The following is a 16936-nucleotide window of genomic DNA, read 5'->3' as shown; positions in this document are numbered from 1 at the left end:
GGGTGAGGCATGGCCGCCCCCGGCGGCCAGGGGCCGGCTTCGCGACAGAACAGCCCGGGAGGGGTGGAGTCAGGCCTCCCCGCTCCGCGCAGGCCCCGCCCACGACTCCGGCACCACCCCCACCTCCCCCACCGCCGCCCTTGAAGTCGGTGTCCAGAGTCCCGCACCCGGGTGGCGGATCTTCCCCAACATGGTAGCGCCGGGATTTGTGTTTGGGCTGGTGCTGCCTTTAATCCTGCCGGCCGACACGAGTGCAGGTGAGGCGGCCCGGCTCGGCCCGACCCCTGCCCGTCCGCCTACGCGGGCTCCCGAGATGCAGCGTCCTCTGCACGACCCGCGAACCGCGACCCTGGAGCCGGCCTCGGGATCCAGGCCTAGGCCGCAGTATCTGCTGTCGGTCCGCTTCCTCCACACCCTTGCACGGTCCTGATGACTGGTGTGGCGCCGAGGCACATGTGGACGTATCTTAAGGGGGAGGCCCAAAGGTCCCTGACCGAGGCCCTCGGGGTCTTTGAATAACCGCAGGGGAAGTCGAAGGGGGGTGGCGAAGCTCATTAGATAATATTTGGAAACAGGTGACTGAGTCATCCCCAACATTTCCCTGCTGCCCCCTCAGTAGTACCCTTGGGGAGGGTTTGCTTCAAGCCTGGTTCCTTAGGGGAATTATATTTGACTAGTTTAAGTGGTGATTAGGATTAGGAAATACAACCCCCTCACTAGCTAAGAATATTTAAGGCTTAGCTTGGTTTCTGGCGCAGGTTGCGGATTTTGGTGGTGGGATAATAGGCACAACAGCATCGGGGAGGAGGGCGACTCACTTTGACTACTGTCCAGGGCGGATCCTGTCATTTGACTACTCCAGGCTGGACACCGAGCCACAACCGTGGAGAACCAGAGGGTGGACTCCGCCCGCTAATGTCAAGTACAGTGATAATGCTGGACCCGTTGTTTCCCTCAAACCATTCAAACAGTGGACCCCAGAGATCCCTGCTAAGATAACGAAAGTTGAAGTGAGAATGGGGACAGGGTGCAGAGAAATGACTCTTGCTCCACCTGCGAACTCAGAAGTACCCAGACTGAGACCGCTTGCAGCCCATCAGTAGTGTCTGGGGCTTTAACAAAAGTGTAGACCAGCACTGCTCTGTATAGCACTTTCTGACTCTCGTTCCCACTCAATGACTTTTGAGTCCAGCCTAGGAGAGGAGAGTAAGGTCATTTTCAAATTAGTTTTTCTTTTAAAGGCTGTTAACTTTAATGCCAATACGGTATTCTGTCTTCACCTTTGGGTCTTACCTTTCCATTACTTTGATTTACAATGACTGTATTTTTCATTAATGCTTTAAATTTTCTTTACTTCTTATTTGGTTGCATATCCTGGCATCTTTCTTTCCAGTCGTTCCCCCTGTGCCCATGTTGACTGTGTAAAATCGTTGAAATGTATAAAAATATATGAGCAATGAAACAAAAAAATTCAATACCCATGGGTGTTGCACCCAACTTAATAACTAGGTCATTGCATTTTATTGGGACTCTCTGGGTGTTCCTCTCCAATGCATCCATCAGAGGTAACCTAAACACTGTCCTAATTTTGTCAGTCTAATATATATTTTTTAAGATTTTTATTTATTCACTTGACAGAGAGAGATCACAAGTAGGCAGAGAGGCAGGCAGAGAGAGAGGAGGAAGCAGGCTCCCTGCTGAGCAGAGAGCCCGATGCGGGACTCGATCCCAGTACCCTGAGATCAGGACCTGAGCCGAAGGCAGCGGCTTAACCCACTGAGCCACCCAGGCGCCCTTGTCAGTCTAATTTTAATGACTACTTTTAGTGTCCCCAGAATGCTAATACCTGTTGTCTACTCCAACACCCAAATGAAGGAAAAATTGAAGACCTAAAAAAAAAAAAAAAAAATTCAAATGCCAAGTGTCTTGTGTTTGACAAAAGGAATGACCAGCCCCGCCTCCTTTCCTAGTCTCCTATTTTGTCCATTGCTCAATTCCTTGGTAATGTTCCACTGTCTACTCTTATCGGCTTGGAATGTGAGCTTTATAAGGGCAGGGGATAGGACTTTTTTTTTTTTTTTTTTAATTTACCGCCAGTATCTAACTGCAGCAGAGTGGAAATTGCAGTAACTTTGGAATCCAAGGTGGCTTGGTTTCTAGGCCTGTCCTAAACCACCTGTGTGGTTTCAGATCGGTCAAAGGAGTTGATGTGCAGTGTACTTAGCACTGTGCCTGCCACAAGTAAGCTCCCCAATAAAACGTAAGCTCCCTGCTGCTAGCGGGATTGTTGTTAGTTTTCTTTTTGTTTCTTTTTTTCCTGTTATATTCGCAGTGCTTAAAGTGGTGCCTGGCACACAGTAGGCATCAATAAATATTTGTCAAATAATTAATTAATACTCAAGCTATTAACTGCAATTACCTAAGCTACCTGGGTGTCAGTCTGGTGATCAGTACGTAACATGATTGTACGTTGGGGTGTGAAAGATCCTTTCTACCTCTAAAATTCTTTAACGCAGGATGACTGAGTGGCTCAGTCATTAAGCGTCTGCTTTTGGCTCTGGTCATCATCCCAGGGTCATGGGATCGAGTCCCACATCAGGCTCCCCGCCCTACGGGAGGCCGGCTTTTCCCTCTCCCTCTCCGCCTGCTTGTGTTCCCTCTCTCGCTGTGTCTTCCTCTGTCAAATAAGTAAATAAAATCTTTTAAAAATAAATAAATAAAATTCTTTAACGCAGAATAGAGCCAGGCACAAGGAGGTCCAGTAAATGCATGTTGGCGAAAACAGACAGACTCGGAAAGATGTGTCCCCTGTCTGGAAGACAATGGCTGCACTCAGAGAGCCCATCGGTTTGCACAGGCTCATGTGGGAGCAGACAGCTGGTTTCCCTCATTCTGTTCCCCCCTCCCCTCACCCTCTCTCTGCTTAGCTCTTAGCCCTTTGGTTTCCAGTTTTTGTTCCATATGAAGTACCTACCCAAGACTAGGCCCTCCCACACATGTGCCTCTCCCCTTCCCTCCAGCTTGCTGCCAACCTGCTTATGCAATTGTGGGGTGGGAGAGTCTCTTCTCAGAGCATTTTGCTTGTGGTAGCTGTGCCTCTCCAGCCCATTATCCAGCCTTCTGGATGATCTTTGGTTGTCATATCGGTTGTATGATGGGACTAAAAGCTCACGTGAGAGAGGGAGAGCAGAGCATGTTTAGCGACTGGGCTGTTACTCAAAACACAGGACAAATAGGCCACCGGGTCTGTCTGGGATAGACCCCATTAACTGTGCTGTCCTGTTAAGCGTAGCCTAAGGGGCCATCCTTATTTGTAGCTTCCAGGGAGGAAAATGTCAACCTTGTTAGTTCTCATTCTCCTTCCTGCCTATCATTTTTGCTTAAAGCCCTTAAAAAAACCCATAACTTTGTTAATTATTTTCTTCTAGGGATTTTAGTCTGTTTTGCTCAGACAAATTGGGACATAACTTAAGTTTTTTTTTTTTCCCTTGTTAAGTTTTGATGAGGAACTCACTGAGATAATTTGGATAGATGCTTGTTATTAATAAAATACTTCAATATAGGCTGCATGTTAAAAATAGGAATGATCTCGTTAAAGTGAGTTCTTATTCAGTCTTGTTAGTGACTCTAGAATAGAATCTGCAGTTTCAAGTGCTCTCCCTCTTGTTCTTTTTATATAATTTAGCTTGTGAGATGGGTAAAATTGAGACAGAAGACCTTTGTTCTGACATTTTGACCTTCTATTTCTCACTGACCTTATTATTTCATCTTAATTTATCTGTACTTGCCTTAGAGGGAAGCAGACATTGTAGATATTCATAAATGCTTATTTAGAATTTTCAGTGGGTTGTCCAAAAAAAAAAAAAAACCACAATAAGGGGAATTCTTTGTGGGAAATCGACACTGGTAGGATGGAAAAGGGGAGATAAAGAGTGAGGGGAAAGATTAGGGAAGGCTGTGTTGGAGGGAGACAGGTTTCTTTATTCCCAGCAATAAGGAGTGGGCGTGGTAATAGAAAGTAGGGGAAGGAAGTGGTTTATTTTTCTCATAAATACCATCTGTGGGGTGTATAAGAGGAGCATGTTAGCAATTTGGGGGGAGAAAGTGAAGCAGCAGGGCCAAGCCCCAGGGCAAAGTCAGATCAGGAGCTCTGAGGGGGAGGAGGCTGGTGGCACATGGGTTGCCCTAGGCTCTTTTTGAATTTTTCTTTTATTGGTCACCTTGTACTATGCTGTCTATTGTTGGCAACCGTTCTTGTTAGGTCGCTTACCTAATTGGGAGGAATAAGATCTGGGCTTAGAAGAATGAAAAGGGCTGGATATAGTCAAATTGTCCTGTATGAAGACTTTCTGTTCCTTGTTGTTTGAGCAGGTTCAATTGGTGATGACGCTTTTCTAAGGGTTTGTTACATTTTTTAGATGTCGCCTTTCGCTTTGCCTCATACGTCAATAACTACATGGTGCTGCAGAAGGAGCCTGCCGGGGCAGTGATTTGGGGCTATGGCACATCGGGAGCCACAGTGACAGTGACTCTGTGGCAAGGTCAGGAAACCATCATGAAGAAAGTGACCAGTGTGAAAGGTAAGGAGGCTGGTCCTCTGTTCAGCTTTTGTCCTCTTCTGCCACCTGCTGGATAATCTGGAAATGAATGCTTAGGCTCCCGCTCAGGTTATGGCAGCCATCCATTATCCACCATCCCTAAGAGCTCAAGTATTTACCATGTGTAGGGCCCTGGGGATACAAAAGAAATCAAGACAAAGTCAAAGCCCCTGCCTTCCACGGTCTCATGGAGTAATGGGAATAGACACCAAGTCATAAATTGCAGCGTGATGAATACTATGGTGAAGGTGTATATAGGGTGTCATGGGGTTCAGAAGAGAAACGTCTGACTCAGACTGGATGGTAAGAGACGGTTCCTGCAGAAACTACTGTTTGAACTGAATCATATATGAAGGAGAGGCGGTATGGAGGAGGGCTGAAGAGCTTAGGCTCTGGATTCACTGTCTGGCTTCAGGTTCTGACTCTGCCACATTATCACCATATAACCTCAGGCATGTTATTTAATGTCTCTGCATCACAATTTCCTTATTTTTAAAGTGGGGATAATAATGATATTTAAGGGTGCCTTGGTGACTCAGTCAGTGAAGTGGCTGCCTTCGGCTCAGGTCATGATCCCAGGGTCCTGGGATCGAGTCCCATATCGGGATCCCTGCTCAGCAGGGAGTCTGTTTCTCCTTCTCACTCTTCTTCTGTGCTCTCTGTCTCAAATACATAAATAAGATATTTTAAAAAATGATATTTAGTATTATTGCAAAGATATAATGAATTAACACATGTAAAGTATTTAGAACAGTGCCAGGCTCACAGGAAGTACTGAATAAATGTTAGCTGCCACTATATTGTTATATTTAGTTGGTCAAATATTTATTGAGTCCCTGTGTGCCAGATACTGTGCTAGGTAGTGGTGATACCATGATTAGCGAGATAGATGTGGTCTTCTTCTTCTTCTTTTTAAAGATTTTATTTATTTATTTGGCAGGGAGAGACACAGCAAGAGAGAGAACACAAGCAGAGGCAGAGGGAAAAGCAGGCTTCCTGCTGAGCGGGGAACCTGATGTGGGGCTCCATCCCAGGACCCTGGGATCATGACTTGAGATGAAGGCAGACATTTAATGACTGAGCCACCCAGGCACCCCTAGATGTGGTCTTCTAAGGAAGCTTACAGATAGGGGAGGAGAGAGAAAAATAATAAGATGACAGGTAAGTGCATTAGGTGCCACAGTCTAGAAGTGCAGTGTGCTCTGGGAGTGCCTAGAGGAGATAATTCACTTAGCCTGAGGTTTATCTTGAAAGATGAGTAGGGCAAACCAGGTAGGGGGAAATAGCCTGGACAAAAGCATGGAGGTGTGAGTGAGCACGGGTCCTTGGCGAGATGGCAAACAGGCTGGTTTGCTTGAACGCTGGGGTGTGTGACTGCTGGCAGATGACGGGGGAGAAGGTTGGAAATGTAGGAAGGCTTGTCTGTCACTGCTAAGGAGTATATATTCTGGTTTGGATTTTTAGGTTTTAAGCAGCAAAATAACTCAGTTGGATTTGTATTTTAGAAAGATGACTCTGGCAGCACGGTGGAAAATGGATTGGAGATCAGTAAGAGTAGAGGTGGTGAGAACTGGTAGGCAGTTATGAGATTCTGGCAATAGACCGTGAAGGCCTGACCCAAGGTGGTGGCTGCAGGATGTTCAAGAAGTTGAGAACCAGAAGCTTCCATGAGCAGACAGGTCCTACAAAGGATTCTCTGTCTAGAAGAGATAAAGCTGTGTAAGATAGCATGGGAAGAGCATAGCTGGAATTTACTGGAGGCAGGAAGTCACAGTCAGGGCTGGGTCAAGTGGAGATTAGATCAGATCTTGGTTAGAAGTAGCAAATAGCTATGGAGTATTCAAGGTGAGAGGCAGACAGGTAAGGAGGTACACTGGGGAGCAGTGGGGTGAAGGTGGGAGTTGGTGGTTTGAGCTATGAGTTGAATATATGGATGACTGGGAAGCTTATGGAAATTCTTTTGGCCCTTGAAAACAAAGATTGCTGAATCAGTTCTTGTCAATATCCAATTCAGAGTGATCCAGACCCTGGTGCAGGCTCTTTGTAATTAATTTCCATTCAATGAATATTTTTAACTATTATGTACCAGCCATAGATGCAAGGTAAGTGCTTCTAGTTTTTGGATTTTAAAACTTCTTGAGGTAAGAATGTTATTGGGTGAGACTAAGAGTTAAAAGGGAAGCTTAAGATGATTGAGAAATTGTTCTCTGTTAGATTTAAAAGCTACTGGTGACCTATAGGATAAACTGAAAAGGAATTCAAGAGATGAGTGGTGCTTTCTTTTTGTGTTGTGTCCATCTCAGAAATTAATAGCACAGAATATTTATTGAGCGTAATCTCAGTAAATGATGTCGATTTATAAATCCAAAGAACCACTGTAGTTTAAATATAATAAATAGGATTTCCTTGGTGCCAATAATTAACATACCAATAAATATTTAGAAGACAGAGGCTACATAGTACTATAATGGTAGATACAGAAGATGTATATATATTTATATGTATATACATATATACATATGTATGTGTGTACATATATACATGTACATGTATTACATGTATATATGTATATACTTTATATATATTTATCAGGCTCTCCACATTTGCTTGGTACAAAAAAAAGGTATTTATTTAATGTAGATCCATAAACCTCCTTATAGGGGCATCTTGATCTTTGCCCATATATATAGCATTTTCAGATTTTTTTAAATGTTCTTATGCATTATTTTAAGTCTTTTCTCCCCTCATGGCTATCGTAAGACCAATATTTGGAATGGCCAGAGATGGGACATGAGGGTAGGTAGTGACAACAAGGCGTGAAATGTAATTAATTAGGGGGTGAGCCTTTCTTTTCCTTCATGGTGACAGTGAACTTGCTCACTTGTCTTGAGTTCAATCCTATAAATATCAATCAAAGGTTTATTGTGTATAAAACACTGAAACCCTAAAAATACGAAGAAGAATACAAGTTGTGCCCATCCTGCAGGAACGCACTCTCTCATGCTTTCCTTTCACACTCGGTACTTTAGGTTTAAGTAATGCTTCTGTTGCTTTACTGCAGAGTGATGTGTCATTTGAAGTTAAAATATCCAGCAGCATCCTAAGGGAACCGAGTGATTCATGGACTATTGACGGTAATTTCACAGGAAAAGGGGGGATGTTATTGGTAGCAGTGGGGGTAGATCTCTTTATTAGGCTGTCCACGTTTGCTAGGTAAGGAAGAAAGGTATGCATTGTATGTAGATCCATGAACTACCGATAGGGGCGTCTAGCTCTGTTCTGCACAAGAAGCAAAACAGATAAAGTGTTATTTGGAGTTAAGGACATAGATATATAGGAAATTTTATAGGGCAGCAAAGAAAATGCTTCTCGAAGAAAACACTACAGGGTATATCAGAGGGTTGATTTCTATCTGAATTTTCATGAGGGCTCTGGGATTTTCAGCTAGACTACCTCAATTTGTCACCCTATCTCTGTTAATATTTACCTTATTACCTATAATCAATCCCCTGGGTGCCCGCAACAAAATGGATTTAACAGCATGAAGGTTTTTGTCCAGCAGACGGACACTCAAGCTTTGGGAAAATTAAAAACTTGAGGGAATGATTGGGAATATGGGTCAGGTACTGGGCCTATTCAGACCATCTTGTCAAATGATGCCTGATGATTCTTTCAGACACAAGGAATAAAATGAGGTGGGGGGGATAGCATGTATCCTCTCACTCTGATGCACATGGGGGATGCATGGGGGGTGCTAACATGAGGGTGTGTCTGGATTTGTCATCACGACTGTGGTAAGCAGAGATATTTTCTCTAACTTAGAGAATTCCAAAAAGCTTAAACCCCTTAGAGAAGCAAAAAGCTCCCGGTTGCAGTGTTAGCATGCATACTCCTTTTTTTTTTTTTTTTAAAGTTCTTTTTTTTATTTATTTGTCAGAGAGAGAGAGAGAGAGAGCGAGCACAGGCAGACAGAATGGCAGGCAGAGGCAGAGGGAGAAGCAGGCTCCCTGCCGAGCAAGGAGCCTGATGTGGGACTCGATCCCAGGACGCTGGGATCATGACCTGAGCCGAAGGCAGCTGTTTAACCAACTGAGCCACCCAGTCATCCCGTATACTCCTTTTCTATGCTACATAATAAAGAAACTACCACAAACTTAGATGCTTACGAGAACACATATTTATTATGACCCAGTTTCAAGCGATCTGGAAGCCTGGGCCATCACTCAGCTGGGTTCTCTGCTCAGGGTCTCACAAGACTGAAATCAAGTGTTGGCTGGGCTGTGTTCTCATCTGGAAGCTTGACTAGGGAATGATGCCCCGCTCTTGTAGATTGCAGGCAGATTCATTTCCTTATGCCGACAGCACTCGTGGAAGCAATTCTGTGGCTCCAAGTCTCTGATCTTGAGACCTTCTTTATTTTTTTAATTTTATTTTTTTTTTAAAGATTTTGTTTATTTATTTAACAGACAGAGATCACAGGTAGGCAGAGAGGCAGGCAGAGAGAGAGGGGGAAGCAGGCTCCCTGCTGAGCAGAGAGCCCGATTTGGGGTTGGATCCCAGGACCCTGGGATCATGACCTGAGCTGAAGGCAGAGGCTTAACCCGCTGAGCCACCCACGTGCCCCAAGACCTTCTTTATTTTAAAGGGCTGGCCTTATTAGGTCGGGGCCCACCTAAGGATTTCTCCCTTTTCATTAACTTAAAGTCAGCAGATTAGGGACTTTAATTCCATTGGCAAAACTCCTTTATCTTTAACCAAGTCATCACAAGAATGACATCTCCTCCCCCATGCCATTTTCTGTTGGTTAGAAGCAAATCACAGATTCTGCCTGCTTTTGAAGGGGAGGGGACTACATAAGGGTGTGACTTATGAGGAGGTCGCTGTGTCTGCCATAGCATGCTATCATTTAAACAACTTGCATAAACAGTTTTATTGCTAGAAAAATAGTCAAGCTTTTTTTTTTTTTCTTTTTACATTCATATTTGGTGGTGGTGGAGATGAACTTTATACAGAATAAATGTAGGTTGTCAAGGGGCATTTTGGGCACTGAGATCTCCCAGTCACTTCCACACATCACTGGACTGATTTGCGGCTGGTGAAGTGCCAGGGTTTCTGTGGGGGAAGAAACAAATAAGGCTGCTTCTTCCAGCTCTAGGCTTTCCTTTTGGGAAGGGAACGGTCATGGATAATTTTCCTTTTTGCTTGGCATCTGAGATTTGGCACAATAACCCGAAAACTAATTACCATCTGATGTGAATAGCAAAAGGGAAGAAAGCATGAAAGCACTTTATGACTAATCATGTCTTTAGACAAACTCCTTTAATTTTTTTCCCCTTTGATGATTTGTTCTTCCGATTTTTGAGGTGGGGGTTGGTCAGGGAGATGGAGAGAAAAAAAAAAAAGAAAAGGGTTCTTTACTTAAGCCCTTGGCCCGGTATGTAGAGAAGTAGGAAGAGAAGAGGGACAGGAAGAAATAGGCCACCAGATACGCTCACCATTGGACACGGAAACACAAAGCCCTAATTGGTTTGCGTGGCTTTCTTGGTGGTGTAACTCAGCGCTGGCATTTACTCTCTGTGGGTTACCTGATGGCATGCCTGGCACACGGTAAGCACTCAAAGTCACTCTATAATGAAGGAAGGACATGAATCTTCCCCCATGGGAGAAGATAGAATGTGAAGAAGCAACAAATGCAGGATGTGAGGAATGCAACAAAAATGAGAATGTACAGAAACCTGGGCCTGGATTGATAACTGAGGTGGTAAGATGGCAGGTGATGAGGGCCCAGAAGAAGGAACCAGAGCAGCTGTTGCTCGGAAAGCCCATCAGGATCAGCGGAAAGCCAGCTGGGTGGTGAACTTCCAACTCTTATTAGTCAGTGACTCAGTTGTATTGTTTGGCTTCAACCTCATGGATGTGGTGGGTCAACACAGTTTCTAAAAACTCTAAGTGGATTTCGTCATCCTGTGGTGAGCTCCGCTTTATCCAGCCGTTCTCTGTGGGAAACGGGGTGACTTTTGCCTTCATCATTCTACCCTTGCCTTTAGTCTAAGAAGCAGCCTTCGCAGGGGTTGCCTTCCTTTGTGTGTACTTAACCAGGGAGGGAATCCTCATTGTTTTAACCGAATTGTTTCTGAGTTAGTTTGACCCCTAGTCAGCTCTCTGCAGTGGGTCTGGTTTCTCCTGCGTTCCGGCCAGGCAGCTTCACTTAACCCTCATTATTGTGTCAGAGTTTATTTATTTTTATCAAGTGGGAGAGGAAAACTGCTTGAAACTGACAGAACTTGAGGAGCAGGGCAGAGGCAGTTCTCTCGGGTCTTTGAGGGAGCTGAGAGCTTTCCTCAGGAGAGCAGTGCTTGGGGATAAGCGTCAGGCCAGCATCCCTAGTCCTCTTCAGACTATTTAGGTTCTAGAAGGAGCTCATCCTCCTGCTGTCGTAGGCCGATGTTGCCATCTCTTGTCCAAACGTCTCCCCTTGCCCTTATTTGTCTTTTTGTTGCTGGGCAGCAAAACGTTCTAGAGGGCCCGGTGAAGACCATTTTGTTCACCAGACATACTGTGTGACTGAGGCGAAGTGTAAATATCCAGTAAGCAACAGAGAATAGAAGTAGATTGTTTAGTAGTAGAAAGCTAAAAAATCGTCCTGCCTAAGTTTTTTGAGCTCCTCATCAGTAAATGAGTAACGTTGGTGGCAGAAGGACAGAGCTTCGGGAAGATATGTCCGTGCAAGAAGCCTGGAAAGACCTTGGCAAGACTGTAGTTGGGACAGATTGGAGTGTCTGTCTGCTCAGAAGCATGAGCCATATGGCATATATCACACCTGTGCGACACAATCTGCACTAGCTGCCCACTGTTTCCAAAACAGTGATTTTTCCGCTTTAGGTGAATTATACATTTAATATGTTGCTGTCTGGCTATTGGTGGTGTAAAAACGATAGTGAACATTTGGACCTGGCTTTAATTGACCTCCAAGGGACGGGAGAAGCAATCTCAGTCAGTTTTACTTTTGAGAGGAACACGCGTGCACCCTTTTGCCTGGTGCCTTGAGCCTTTTGGACACTTTCCCCAAGACTCTGAGCAATCCTGTATGGCCTGAGCTGTTACTCATCTCCTATCATGCATCTGGACCCCTCATGCTCCTGCGTAGCTTTTGCTGATTTGGAAGAACTTAGCACCATGTCTAGCACACAGTAGGCACCTGGATAGTATTTTTTCATTATTATTTTTTTTTACAGGTTGCTGTGATGACTTCAGGCTGCTCCATTTCCAGTTCTTACCATTCTTTCCCTTTGAACTAACATTGATCCGATGGGCATAGATTAGAAATGATTTTGTATCCTTTGGCATTGTGCCAAGAATATTTATTTTAAAATGATCACTTCTCTATGTTCTTTATTTTTCTCACTCACATTTCTTCAACTTTGTGCATGTTGTTTGGTTCTCCGAGGCATAATTTTGCCATTTTGAAGATATTTTCCTTAAGTTTCTGAGTATGATGTTGGCAGTGGTGGTGGTATGAGTGGGTGAGAGGTAGGAAGGTGGTAGGGGGGTGGTTCTTAAGGAATATGCTGTGAATTTCTGAAATAGGGTCTTGGATAGCTTTCTCATCTCCCTAATTGAGTCCGAAAACCTTGTATCTGGTAAATAACTCTGAAAATAATTAATTGGGCACGTCTGAATAGCTTCTTCATAGAGATTCATTTGTATGCTCCTACCGTTTCTTTGTATGTCACTTTCTCTGCTCACCTGTGAGTCTGGAGAACCCAGACCCAATGGATGCAACATGGGGAGTGGGCCGCGGACTGATGACAAGGATGATACCATCAAGTAAGGGGAAAGTTCCAGATTGTAAATGATTTTCTCTAACCTGTGTTCATATTTGATTATATAATACAGACTAGTTTGGGGCACTGTGTAAATCCATTAGATTACAATTCTATTAATATTGGCAGTTGGATGAGAGTTTCTATTTAATTTTTTTTAATTAAACTCCCTGAATTTTAATCTCAGTATTTTTTGTCTGTTCTCATTTAGTATTATAACCGGGTGATTTATTTTTCCTGTAAATGCTTCAGTTACAAGGAAGGAGGGACTGGTACAGATTAAGGATAGAAATGCCACTGCTTTTGTTATTTCTATTTGCTTGTGTGAAATTTGGCCAATCTTCCTATCTTTGAATTCAGTTCATCACAATGTCTGGGTTTAGCCACAAATGAGTGTGACGCATGGCAGGACTGGGCTTTAATTTCATTTTAATTGATTGATTAATTCCTTGGAGCCTCTTAATGCTTTCAGGACACTCTAACAGCTGGATGGCGGTTCTGGATCCTATGAAGCCTGGGGGACCTTATGAGATGGTGGCACAACAGACTTTTGGGAGAACGAACGGCACCCTGAGAGTTCATGATGTCCTGTTTGGAGATGTCTGGCTTTGCAGTGGGCAGAGTAACATGCAGATGACAGTTTCACAGGTAATTTTCAGAAGTTCAGTGTTAATAATGTTGATGATGATGATGAAGAAGAAGAAAAAAGAAGGAGGAAGAAGGAGGTAGAAACCTTTTTTTACCAGAGGCCAAAATCTGTTCTAAGTGTTTGGAATGTAATAATTTGATTTAATGACTTGATGAGGTGAATATCATTCATTTCCTAGATGGGGACACTGGCCAGGGAGGTTAAAATGACCTGCTTAAGGTCAGCAGTTAATAGTAGAGCCAGGTGACTCCAGAGCCTTTCTTAATCACGCCTGGTGCACTGTGAGGGAGTGGGGCACTCTTTCCTCCCCTTCCTGCGCTAAAGGCAGAAGCTGGAGTATCTCATGGTCAGGCAGATTTCATATCAAATTGAAGACAAAGTAGATTACTCTTCTTCTTGATAGGTTTTAGAAGATGAGCTTCTGGAGAGAGCCTGGGAAATCAAAACAATTAGATTTTGTTTTAAGCTATGCATCTAGTAGAATACAGGTCTTTTGTTGTCATGGAGATTTAACAAATTGAGACCAAATGTTGGCTTTGCCTTTCATCAGTTGTATGACTTGGAGCAAATCACTGTATTTCTGAGACTTTGTTTTCAAAACGTACTTTTTAAAAAAAATTTTTATTTTTTATAAACATATAATATATTTTTATTCTCAGGGTTACAGGTCTGTGAATCGCCAGGTTTACACACTTCACAGCACTCACCATAGTACACACCCTCCCCAATGTCCATAACCCCACCCCCCTCTCCCAACCCTCCTCCCTCCAGCAACCCTCAGTTTGTTTTGTGAGATTAAGAGTGACTTATGGTTTGTCTCCCTCCCAATCCCATCTTGTTTCATTTATTCTTCTCCTACCCCCTTAATCCCTCATGTTGCATCTCCACTTCCTCATATCAGGGAGATCATATGATAGTTGTCTTTCTCCGATTGACTTATTCAAAATGCACTTTTTAAAACAATCATTGTTAAAATGAATATAACATCGTATTTATCATTTTAACCATTGCCAAGTGTACAACTCTGGGGCATTAAATATATTCACGGTCCTGTGCATACCTATCACCAGTATCTATACTCAAAATTTTTTCATCATCCCTGGTGTAAACTCTGTACCCATTAAACAAGAACTCCTCCTTTTTTTCCCTCTTCCACCCCTGGTAACCTCTGTTCTGCTTTCTTTCTATGAATTTGCCTATTCTTGTACCTCAATTTTCAGTGTATAAGTCTCTTACCTCCTTGGCTAGATTTATTCCCAAGTATTAAATTCATTCGTTCTTTAGTTCATTCGTTCATTCATTCATTTTCTGCCTAGAAACTATCTTCCTTTCTTTTTCTTCTTTTTTAGATGCTGTTGTAAATGGAATTATGCAATCTTTGTCCTTCTATGTCTCACTCATTTTACTAAGTATAATGTTTTCAAGGTCTATCCGTGTTGTACCATATATCAAAATTTTGCCCTTTTTTATGATGCATTTTGTTTATCCATTCTTTATCCATTCTTCTGTTGGTGGATGCTTGGGGGTTTCTGTCTTTTGGCTGTTGTGAATGATGCTGCTAGGAACATCGCTTTACAGATATCTGTTCAAGTCCCTGCTTTCAGTTTTTTTGGATATATACCTATGAGTGAATTTGCTGGATCATCTGTTAGTTCTATGTTTAACTTTTGAGGAACCACCAAACCATTTTTCCACAGTGCCTGTACTATTTTATGTTCCTACCAGGAATCTGCAAAAGTTTCAATTTCTTACACATGTTACTTTCTAGTTTTTTGTTAATTAAAAAAAAATTTTTTATTATAGCCATGCTAGTAGATATGATTGTGGTTTTGATTTGCTTTTCCCTAATGATTAATGATGTTGAGTGTTATTTCAGGTACTTATTGCCATTTATATATTTTCTTGGAGAACTAAGTTCTTTTTATTTATTTTTAAAAAAATTTTATTATTTTTTGTTACATTATATTTGTCACCATACAGTACATCATTAGTTTTTGATGTAGTCTTCCATGATTCATTGTTTGCATATAACACCCAGTGTGCCATGCAATATACCTTCCTTAATCTTTGCCCATTTTTCAATTGGGGTGTTTGTTGTTGAGTTGTAGGAATTATTTATATATTCTAGATATTAATCCCTTTTCAGATATTTGATTTGCAAATAGTTTCCCACTCTGTAGTTTGTCATTTCACATTCTTGAGAGTATCCTTTGATACACAAAATTTCTTAATTTTGTTGAAGTCTAGTTCATTTATTAATGTTTTGTTGTCTATGCTTTTGGTGTCATACTGATGAAATTGTTGCCAAATACAAAGGTTTTCACCAGTGTTGTCCTCTAAGAATTCTATAGTTTTACTATAGATCCATTTTTTGGATTATTTGATCCATTTTTGGGGGTCAGTTTTTATTGGGTGAGGGTATAAGGTGAAGGTCTAACTTCATTCTTTTGCAAGTGGATATCTGGTTCTCCCAGCATCATTTGTTGAAGACTAGCCTTTTGCTATCACACTCTTGGAATTCCAATTGACCACATATGTGTATTTATTTCTGGGCTTCCTCTTTTATTCCATTGATCTATATGTTTCTGCTTATGCTCATACCATACTGTTTTAATTACTGTAGCTTTGTAGAAAGTTTCAAAGTTGGGAAGTATAAGTCTTCCATCTTTATTCTTCTTTTTCAAGATTGTTTTTTGCTAGTCATGGTCCCTTGCAATTCCGTATGAATATGAGGATATACTTTTCCATTTCTGCAAAAAAAGGCTACTGTAATTTTGATAGATACTGTGTTGAATCTATAGATTGCTTTGGGTAATATTGACATTTTAATGGGGTTAAGCCTTCTTGATATGAAGGGATGTTTTCCCATTAATTTACATCTTTATTTTTTTTCAGCAGCATTTTATAGTTTTCAATGTACACATTTCTTACCTCCTTTGCTAGCTTTATTCCTAAATAATTATTTTTGATACTATTATAAATTAATTTTCTCATAAGACTGCTCATTGCTGGTGTATAGAAACAAGTGAATTTTACATGTTGGTCTTGTACCCTGAAACTTTGCCGAATTAGTTTATTAGTTCTGGTAGCTTCCTTGTGGATTTTTTTGGGGGGGGGGTTTCTAGTGTAGGAGCATATCATCTGTGGATAGAGATAGTTATACCTATTTGGATGCCTTTTATTTCTTTTTTCTTTTCTAATACCTCTGGATAGAACTTCTAGTGCGATATTGAGTAATAGTGGTGAAAACAGACATCCTTGTCTTGTCCTGGTTTTAGGGAGAAAGCTTTCACTCTTTCACCCCTGAGTGTTATCTTACTTGTGGGTTTTTCGTAAGTGCCTTTTATCATGTTGAGGAAATTTCTCTCTATTTCTAGTTGTCTGATATTTTTTTTTTAATCATGAAAGTATGTTGAATTTTGTTAAATGTCTGGGACTTAATTTTCATGACTGTACTATAATAGTGATTATATCTGACCTAATTTACAAAGATTAAATTATTGTGTTTGTTTCTAAAAGGTCTTTATAAATTGAAAACTGCTGTCTAAAAATAAGATGTCACTATTTTTTAAACTTTTTATTATAAAACATTTCAGGCACACACAAAAGTTAAGAGACTTATACATACCTATATACCCATCACTTAGATTGACAGTTGTGAATATTTTGCCATATTTGGTTTATGTATTTGTGTGTGTGTGTGTGTGTGTGTGTGTGTGTGTGTGAGAACCACCTCAAGGTAAGCTGTAGACATCTTGATACTTCACTTGGGTGTCATATATGAAATTAATATATATTCATAAGTCAAATTAATATGTTTAAATATGTTTTTTCTTTACACAGAAAGGAGAGATAATAGGCCAATG

At 41.8% G+C, this 16936-nt stretch overlaps 1 protein-coding gene across 1 annotated transcript in view; it reads left to right on the top strand.

The window, feature by feature from the left end:
- The first annotated feature begins 133 nt into the window (after positions 1-133).
- Positions 134-16936, top strand: part of SIAE (sialic acid acetylesterase) — a 38878-nt gene continuing 22075 nt past the window's right edge. The window contains exons 1-3 of the mRNA XM_032868803.1: positions 134-257; positions 4419-4580; positions 12894-13069. Coding sequence (XP_032724694.1) covers positions 191-257; positions 4419-4580; positions 12894-13069 — 405 coding nt within the window. The 5' untranslated portion in view covers positions 134-190. The remainder of the gene's footprint in view (positions 258-4418; positions 4581-12893; positions 13070-16936) is intronic.

The sequence above is a fragment of the Lontra canadensis genome, unplaced genomic scaffold, assembly GCF_010015895.1.
Source record: "Lontra canadensis isolate GAN:19392208 unplaced genomic scaffold, GSC_riverotter_1.0 scaffold36, whole genome shotgun sequence".
Lineage (NCBI taxonomy): Eukaryota > Metazoa > Chordata > Mammalia > Carnivora > Mustelidae > Lontra > Lontra canadensis.
Note: the sequence above shows the minus strand (reverse complement) of the source record. Positions and strands in the feature narration are given on the sequence as shown.